Source organism: Clupea harengus, chromosome 22, assembly GCF_900700415.2.
Source record: "Clupea harengus chromosome 22, Ch_v2.0.2, whole genome shotgun sequence".
Classification (NCBI taxonomy): Eukaryota; Metazoa; Chordata; class Actinopteri; order Clupeiformes; family Clupeidae; genus Clupea; species Clupea harengus.
In genome coordinates this window covers 10,187,236-10,197,272 of record NC_045173.1, presented here as the reverse complement: position 1 = coordinate 10,197,272, position 10,037 = coordinate 10,187,236, and the positions used below count along the sequence as shown (strand labels likewise).

The window sequence follows — 10,037 nt, the reverse complement described above, 5'->3', positions numbered from 1 at the left end:
ATGATCCAATATAAAGATAATAAACAGCAGTGTAAGACAATGATAGCGTTCGTTTTGGTGGATTTGTATGCTTTCTGATTAGAACATATTGTTTGCTCTTTATAGACCTAATTTGATATCTGTGTATTCCTCCTTTGAGTCATACTGTGAATTGAAGCGTTTGTTGTACTGTGAGTTGAGCTTGATCTTTATTTTCTGTTTCATCATGGTTGTTGAACACTCATTGGGCAATAATTGTCAATAGACTATAAGTGAGAAAATAAACACCATATGAAAGAATTAGTCAGGTATCTGAACTGACTGTAGCTGAAGTACCACACAGGAGCAGCCAACTCTACTCTGTCATGAAACTCCTTGCAAGCCTGATTACAGAGAAGCACACTAAAGCATGCAATTTACACCCCCACCCCCTCCCAAACACACACACACACACACACAGTCTCAACAAACAATGTTGAAGGCTTTCACTTCACTCCGACAGCAGGTTAAGTGTTTTTTAATATGTTTTTCCTGAATTTAGGTGTGCAGTGAGTCTTTTAATACGGGAGCTAATGCACTTGTGGTCGTGACATACGTACTGTAAGTCGTTGACCCTGGGTAATATTTGCCTATAGCTTCAGACGTCACACAGCCAGAAACAGTTCTATGAGGGTAAACACAAAGTAGACACTTCCTTTGAGCTCCACTCCCTGGATGTCACAGAAATGTTGATCAGGTCATGCTAGACCGAGTGTGCCAAAGGTCTGCTGTGCAGGAACCGTTAATTAACAACATCTGTCTTCCAAGAAGAAGCGGGATTGGGGGCATATTGATTAATAGGAGGTTGGCTACGCAAAGTATTTGACATAGGCTATATTTAATGCAAAATATGGTAAAGTGAAAATGTAATGATATTTAAATGAGCATGAAAATTCGAATCATTCCCGGCCAACGTTCTCCAGGCGAGGGAAAGAAAAGTTGGCGGAGTGAACTGTTTGTGAACGTACGTGCCCGTTAGCCTTATCGGCTGATTGCAGAGTCCTGGATGGCACTTCGACCACCGCAATTCTGGGAACAAAACACGCCCGGTAAACATGTGCCTGGACTGTGTGGGTGATTCTTGGTCCAGCTGTGAGAAACACACCAGGCCCATACCAACTTGGGTCATACCCAACGGCAGTGGCATTTGGAGACCTTGACAACCATACACATTGTATGTCACACACTTTCAGCGATTTATAAGATACTCAAGGCTAATCGTATCACGTGTTCAGATATATCATTAGTTCCCCTTTGATAATGCCATTCTTATCAGCAGAAAAACAATGTCAGAAAATGTGTTGAAGAAAAGTATTTCTTGTTATTATGCATCTTTCGCACTTAAATAATAGCTCCGGCTACGTGTAATATTAGGCTAATACTGTCCCGTTATAAAAAAAACCGATATCTCTTGGGCACCCAATTATTAGGGAGTGCAATTGCTCTGAAAGCCTTTAAGCAGAAGGAAAGCCACACGCTAAATGTGCTTTAATTCAGGACGTGGTGAATCTGTTACGGCAACCATCGTTAAGATTATCTGCTCAGTAAATTCCAACGAAGTATTTTTTCAACGGATGGCGTGGAGAGTAAACGCATCTGCAACCTAAGTGGCTGTCTAATTTAAGCTAGATTGGTTCTTGCTTATTTACCCAGGGAGTGGAGGAATGTACTGTCATTCAAGCGCGCATCTGGGGCGGGCTTATGAAGCCTCGCTGCTAAGGACTGTTCAAATGTTTCTGAATGTAAAGAGACGCTCAAGCCGCTCCATGCAATCAATCACGCGCTTGTTCTCTTTCCAAAGTCAGTACGCTACTTGAGTATATTACTTTCGGTCATCGATGCCACGTTTATGACAGTGACTGATTATATGCGCGTACATTTTTTAGAATATGTGGAATTCCAGATCTGATATGTCTCTGTGTTCACCGAGCGCAACCAACCTGCCGCTTATTGGATTGTGGCGAAAACAGCTGGAGCGCTGTCCGGGGTTCTGAAATCAAGACACCCCAAGTGCCGAAGAGAGCAGTGGCTTTCCGGGGTGTACATCTGTATAACTCAAGTCTTGAGATGACTCGGAAAAGGCTGCATTCTGTAGCTGTCTGGGGATTCTTCGCATGGGAAATAGTTTTGTTGAGGTAAGGATAAATGGCGCACCAAACGGTCAAAATGTGATTTTTTTTTAAGTCTGTCCTTAGAAAGGCCAATATATGTTGTGTACATACCTCGTTTTAAGTGCCTCTTCGTTAAAACCAAACAATAACACTAAGCATTTGAAACTGCCAGGTAAGCTAGATTGCTACCTTGAGTACCAAGGAGTGAAATACAGGATTCCTCAAAATACAGGATTCCTCAACTTTGCCCATTTCACTGGCTGTATCGCCCAGACGCAACGAGCGACTAGGTTAAGTGTTCTAAATATGGCTAAAATGATTTTATATTTCACCAAAATGTGAAGGTGCTGTGTTCCTTTTGGGGTTACATTGTGAACGTTTTCCATCAAACGAGTCGACGTGTCCGTGATGAGCGTGATACGCTCAAAGTGTAGTTTGCTGGTAGTTATAAAGATTTGATTTAGATTTCGCTTTCGACTCACACTACCCTCGTTTCTCGGATCACTCATTTCATCATCGTGCGCTCTTGATCCATATCGCGGGAAAGTTTTTGCACGTTTTAATTTCGTGCGTAACAGGTGACATTTACCCTGAGCTAGATCAGATTTTCACGCAACACTGTCAGCACATTGCACAAATTGCATTATATTTTACTGCACTAAAATGAATTGGAAGTATTCATATACATTCATATGAATCCGCTATTCCGTGGGCATATTCAGAAATATTATAGACAGGTGTTACGGATTACACGCCAGGCAGTTTTACTGAGTTGCTTTTCCTGAGATGACTGTCTCCCTGTTACGTAATATAATGTTAGGACGGTGGAGTACTGGGGCTAGTAAAATATTAACGGTTTACTGTTTGAATGTGTGTGTGTGTGTGTGTGTGAGAGAGAGAGGGAGCATGTTCCACGATAAAATATTGTTTTGCTGTAATATTCGATTAAAAAAAAACAGGTGGTAACATAACATTTCTCACTCGTATCGTAGTATACAATATACACCATACAGTATACGTTTAAAAAACGACACAGGTTTGTTTCAAAGTTCAAGGGGTCCACTCATTTCTGCAATCTTTGCACTGCCTGTCACGTGGAATTCTGATCACATAGATCTGTCTTTTGTATTGGAACAAAAAAGTTACAAAAATGTAATAAAACATCACTCAAGCAACGCCACTGTGTACAATCATCTCGGACTGGGAAAGCGAAACGCCATCTTCCACATACCAGTGGTAGATGACGAGAGTGACTTTTCCGGGAAGAGTTGCTACTGGAAGCAGCTGTTTCAGGATATAAATCTGTTTAGCTACTTGAACGATTGGGCACTGGATGATACTATATATGCTCAATATAAGCCCACTGAAGTTGAAGTTTACAGAACCAAGCTCCAATAAATGTGGGTGGCGACAATAGAGCAACCACTGACTGCTGACGAACATCTAAGCTCTAAGTGAATCGATGTAACGACATGAGCCGTGCCAAGCTTGCGCTTGTCTTTTCCTCTCATTGCCAGGCCTCGTTTTCTCTCAAGAGACTGTCCTTGGCTGTCTTTGATCTGTAGGTCTCTAAACATAGTCAGGTGGGACCTCTGAAGCCCACAATAAACTGCCATGCTAAGCTTTCATGTGACCCTGAGGCCAATGAAACTTCAGTTTCGTTTTGGTGTTTTGACTACACGTAGGTGCTACACAAGAAAGAGTTACAAATCGAGCCCAGAGTGCGCACAGTGCCCAGAATGGCCATAGAGCCCAGGGTGGCCATTTTATAAACTCCGAACAACATGCTTTTCCATTGCCTTGAAATTGTTTCCTTCTTGATTTGGTAATTATTTTTAACAACAAAATTGCTTTCCATTTGATTGCTTTTGAGGATTTAGGGTGTGTGATCCGGATGTCTGATCACATGTAGTCGCCAGGGTGTTTTGAGCGCTTTTTAAGAAAGAAGTTTGACCCATTAATATTGGGGTTTTTTTTTAAAACTTTTTTTTAAAATTTTCCATTTTATAATCTCATATAAAACTGGGAAATGCCTCGGAGTGTGACTTGCCACAGCGGTGAGTCAGAGCGCCAGATGCCAACCTAGACCAAATAAAGGGGGAACCCAGCTATCTTCTATCAGGGGTGCCACAGCATCCCTTCCAAATAGGCAGCTCAGGAAGGCAGCCCTCTGAGCAGTGGAGAGAAAATAGATAAATATTGTGAGTCAGGCAGAGAGGATGAGTCCAGTGTAGCCGGCCCTGTGTTTATGTGTACCCTACGTGCCTGACGGGGGATTATCAGTCATCTTTGAGGTAAACAACAGGTTTTTCAACATCGCACAGGCCAGCACACTGTTCGGGCCAGTCAGGCGCCTAAAGGACACGGCAAACACATGCAGCCGTTTGCATGCACAAATGCACAAGGCAAACACATGCACACCCACACACTACACACTTTCTCTCTCAAAAACACACACACACGCACACACAGAGAGACACACACACACTCGCATGCCACATGCAAGACCTGCAGGGAAAAATGAAATAACAAATTCACAAAGGAAAGAGTTCAAGCACACAAAGGATTACAGAGGTGAAAGACTCTAGTGCATGTCCAAATGTGCATAGAAAACACATCGACACTGACTCTCAAACACATACTCTCAGACACCAAACAAATACTTTCAGACACACACACACAAGTTTTAACAGCTGTCGCTCTGATTTCCTTTGGTAACAGTTGTCTCTGGTCCCACATTTAATTTGTTGTACCAGGGACATGAGGTACCTTAGCCAATCGTAAAGCTGGAGCCTGTGATGTCATTCACATGCGTGAGGACAGATGTATTCCAGTTGTATTCCAATGCAAACTGCCACACAATGTAAACCCATTCCTGACAAATGCAATATTGTGAAAGCATTATAACGAGTAAAGTACAACGGTTAATGGATAATGGATAATGCTGTGTAATGCTTTTTTTGACTTTTGTAAATACAAACTACACATACAAACAGGGTCACGCAAAAGGAAGCTTGACTTCAGATAACGGACACGTGTGAAAGGCATAACTCACAACCTCTCCCTTACCCACCCCCCCACTCGCCGGCCAATCCGCCTGTCCCTGGTGTCTTGTAAATACAGGAGGAAATGGTCTGCTGGCGTCGCCCTGCTGGGGCTTGTGTCATCGTCAGAGCTCCCTGAAGCTCAGGCCCGGGGCAGGCATGCCTTCCGTGCGGCCAGAGCATTATTGGAATCTGCACTAAGATGGATTTGTTAAGGCTTTTTTTTATGAGTCGCATGAACGTGAGTCATATGCTAGCACACCAAAGGGATGACCACGGTCCGTTTGTGTGCGTATGCATGTATGTGTATCTATGTGCATGATGGGGGGGGGGGGGGGGGGGTCCTTCATTCCTCTCTCTCTTCATTCCTTTCTCTTCCACTTTCTCTCCCTTTCTTTCTCGTGTGTGTGTGTGTGTGTGTGTGTGTGTGTGTGTGTTCATGAGTGTTTGCTGATTACCTGCTAATGGCTGATTGTTTACTGAGAGCTAGGCTCTGGCCAACAAGGATGGGATCCTGTCACACCCCATCTACTGCTTAAGACAATTATGCAAATGATGCATTTCTAACACGTCCTTGCACTTCTAAATTAAAATGAAGGACATGTAAAAGAAAATGCACACCGAGGAGCACAAAGGGAAGACTTGTGCAGGCTGTGATTAATAATACAACTCTCACCCATTAGAAGATGAGGAGAAAGTGAAGTGATATTAATTATGTACTCCCGTCCATTAGAAGTACGGGTGGAGAAAGGTAGGCTTCTGTTGTTCCATGTAGCAAGCAAGCACACTCATCTGAGTGGAGACACCTTTTCCATTGTGGAGCTTGTTCACTCTCCTCCGCAAGATAGCAGGCTGAAGAGGAACAGATATAATTAAACAGGCTGAGAGAGGGGTGGAGGCAGGAGAGGGAGGCAGGGAGGGTGCACGCTAGTTTCTTTGATTAGTGTCTTTGTCTGAGGGACCACTGTGCTGCCAGCTCATATCACTCACATGGTTTGGGGCGGAGGGACATTAAAGACAAATTGGTGCCCTGGCAGCATGCAGGGATGACACAGGTCATCCAGCCAGTGACTGTGACACTTCACTATCACTTTATTACAGCTTTATTACTCAGCTAAAGGGAAGATCAGACTCTGTTGTTATTTTTAAATGGTCACTGCTCTGAAGCCCTGAATGTTCACACGGCACCAGAATCTCCATGCTTTGTGATCTCACCCCTAGAGAATTCACAAACCTCTTGTGGCAGTGCCATGCGGACACTCCCCTCTCGGAATAATGCCCACACTTCTGGCTTCTTTTGATGCACACACTTCTGGCTTTTTTTGATGCGCACACATCTGGCTTCTTTTAATGCACGTGTTGATCTGCTTCACCTTGAATTGATTGGTTAAGATGAAAGAAGAAAAAAAAATCATCTGTGCTTCAGCGTGATGTCGAGCATGCAGTGGTTTTACATCAGATGTTTTTCCATCAAAAAATCTATTTGAGTTGAGTTTCCAGCATTAATAAAGCCCTTATACTGTGATGAAGCAGATGCTCACAACTGTAACCCACATCCTCTCTCTCTCTCTCTCTCTCTCTCTCTCTCTCTCTCTGTTCACTGGTGCAGACGGTTTTGATGTTTTGGTAAACTAGCAGAGCTCACGCAGTAGCAATGAGTCGCTGCTCTGGTAAAATAAACCCTCTACATGGCTCTTTCCTTCTGCATCCTGTAGCTCTTTCTCTCCTGTAATATGGACACCTGCCTCATAGAGTAGGAATTTCCCTCGTTCCCTCTTTATAAATCATATTCCTTTTCTCCATTTTGAGAGAGTTTTAGGAGTTTGTGCTGCACATTGTTTGTGCAAGTATGTAAAGTAAGAAAAGGATTAGACAGGCCTGTTGCATTATAGATAAGGTTTGTGGGATGTGTCAACTGCTCCCCTAAGTTATTCTTTCTGTGTTTCTGTTGAATACCTTCGCCTGTGAGAGTCTATGGGAGTCTGAGCAGTGCAGTGTGAGGAAAAGAGAAGGAAATGGGTGGTGTAGAGACACATCGCCACCGTAAGCAGCTTAAAAAATGTTTATTTAAGTTTTCTCAGAGCTTTCCTGGGTGTAGAGGAAAGGCTGTTGGATGCCGGATGGCTTTGGTAGGGATGCTGCAATATATATAAATATATATCTTCACTTCAGAGCAAAATTTGTAACATATTAATGACCACTCTACCTCTTTTTGGTGTGTGTATCTCTAAATATATGACATGGTTATATGGTTCAGTGATACTGAAGCTGTATGTATGCTGTATGCATATGTAATTGTCATTGTGTCCTTCATCACATGCTCACGAGAGAGATAGAGAGAGAGAGAGAGAGAGAGAGAGAGAGAGAGAGAGAGAGAGCAGTTACACACAAACATCAAAAACAATATGACTATAATCCAAGAAAGAGCCCTGACATGTACATTTCCTCTGTTCCATGACAAAAAAAGTTTCCATTTAAAATATCATTGTAATAACACTGTAAAACCTTTTCACAAGGACAGGAAAAAAAAACAATCAATATCTGGCTGGACCCCAGCGTGATTCTGTACGAGGTCAGGGAAAATCTGCCTGTGTCACAAAAGGGCTGCCAATGCCAGGAGATTATTCATCTGATGAGCTAGCCGGGGCTTTAACCTGAACCTGGGGTGACCAGTGCATCTGCCTATCCTAAAATGGCAATCATTACATCTAAGCCAGGCGCAGGCAGACGGCGGGACTGAAGGGGCTTGATAGGCCAGGCCACACACCACCGATCAGCCACACCTCAGCACTCCTGCTCAGGCCACTCACTACAGCTGGAGGGGCCTCATTCTCGACCCACCTCTGACCCCAAACACGCTGTGTTCTGCTCCTGCTTCCTGCTTGTCGTAGAACGAAATACGCATGTTGGGAGGGTGGGAGGAGGGGTGAGTCCAGGCCTGGTTGAGATGTTGACTCAGCTCGTGTGTGCCTTGATGTAGGCCATTGGATATGCTGACACTCCAGATTGCCAATGTGTAGGCACTCTCTATCTCTCTTACTCCTTTCGCCCCACTCCCTCTCACAAGCGTGCACATAAAAACTCGGGGGGGAAAAAGCGTGAGCTACTGTTTTGTCAGCAGCTGTCTAAATCCAGTGATGGAAATGCGCTCCACTGTCATGCGCTTGGATGTCCTGCGCAGCTGCCTGCTGGCTGGATTCTTCCGGCTGGATTCTTCTCTTGATTTGGGCAATTTCCTCTGAATCTCCAAATACCACTCTTCACTCTTCAAGGTCTTTAAGATAGGACGGGTGTTAAGTGTATGCTGTTCAGTGGCGTGTGCTTGTGATAATCAGTGTGCGCATCAGTAAGAGCACTGTGCATTTTTAAGTCATGAGGGGGGGCATGGAGGGGGGGTGCAACGGTCAAGTACGTTCGCACGAATGCGAAACACAAGAGGAAGCTCTGGGAAGCCCTGTTAGCAATCGACCATCAGAGCAAATTAAGCTTGCGAGCTTCACCATACAGGCCGAGCAAGTGTTGTGAGTGCATTACAGTGGGGGAGTTTTTCATGTGGTGTTCCGAAAAGGCCAGAATGAATCACAATGAGTCACTTTTCAAATCGCTCTGGTTGACTGACTAACACTTAAATAATTTCACTTTGCGATTATTGACGAGGAAGCTATCGTGCAAAAAAATGAGTTTGTTCAAGTGCTTATCGACGTATTTCAATGCCTGTTATGTAAAACACAGGTTAGGGCTCTGAGAGATGTGGTTTCTGATGTGCTGTCCTTGTAGATTTCCTAGGGCTAGATGTTCTGGAATGTATTGTGTTTTGTGTTCCATTATAACATGGGATAATATCATATTCTAATATGAGAAGGCCACTGGATATATATTATTGCATTTATGCATGGTGCTATGCAAATTAACGCTGTTATTAACTGCCAGTCAACAGCAGTCAGTGAGTTGCACAGACAAGAGTGTATATCTATCACATTCTTATTTTACCCAGGCATGAAAATTAACATTGGTGAGGATAATTTAGAAAAATACATAAACTAGCACACAGACAAGTGCGTCCAAATCCATTAATTTAACTTCAAAGGTATACCAAACAAACAAACAGACTAAAAATGTTTTTCTAATTTTATAATGTTTTATTTTTTCTCCACATGATCAAAGCCTTATTGAACCCTAACAGAAGGGAACACAAATGCAGGGCATCTCCTGAAGCATTTTACTGAATACAGAACAACATAGTAAACAGGCTGGTCAGAATCATATGTCTGGCATATCTTCCTTATTCCTAAATATGACCTTTTGCCATCACACATCATATTCATACTGCAGTGAGGAGCAACTGGATGCTTGACATGTGGTCTCAGTGGAAGAGAAAGAGCACGAGGACCTCTGTATCTCCGTCTCAGATCAGAGAGCCACTCCAGTCCTGTCGACTAGGACACTGTGCCTGTGTGGAGGGGATATTGAATAACCTGACCGAGTGTATTGAAATCTGGTGAAAGGGTTTTGTCTGCCGCATTGATCTAGCAGTCCAGTGTATTGATGTTGTGGAGACACAGCCCGCCTGACTCCAAATTAGTCTCTTGTGTGCCTGCCGTTCAGGGCCAGGGAAATATACACACACTATTAAGTAAATGGAAGAGCTGAAGAAGTGAGTGAGCATATGCTTTGTAAAGAGTGTATGATATTATGCATGTATTTGTGTGTGTGTGTGTGTGTGTAAGTGCGTCTGTGTGTGTGTGTGTGTGTGTGTGTGTGTGTGTGTGTGTGTGTGTGTGTGTGTGTGTGTGTGTGTGTGTGTGTGTGTGTGTGTGTATATTTGCATATGTACTAAAAGGATCCTGCTTGTAGTGTTCATGGT

General features: G+C 43.5%; 1 protein-coding gene across 1 annotated transcript in view; it reads left to right on the top strand.

Annotated features, from left to right (window-relative positions):
• Window positions 1–1,479: 1,479 nt before the first annotated feature.
• Window positions 1,480–10,037, top strand: part of glra3 (glycine receptor, alpha 3) — a 59,015-nt gene continuing 50,457 nt past the window's right edge. The window contains exon 1 of the mRNA XM_031559369.1: window positions 1,480–2,153. Within this exon, the coding sequence (XP_031415229.1) occupies window positions 2,086–2,153 (68 nt within the window). The 5' untranslated portion in view covers window positions 1,480–2,085. The remainder of the gene's footprint in view (window positions 2,154–10,037) is intronic.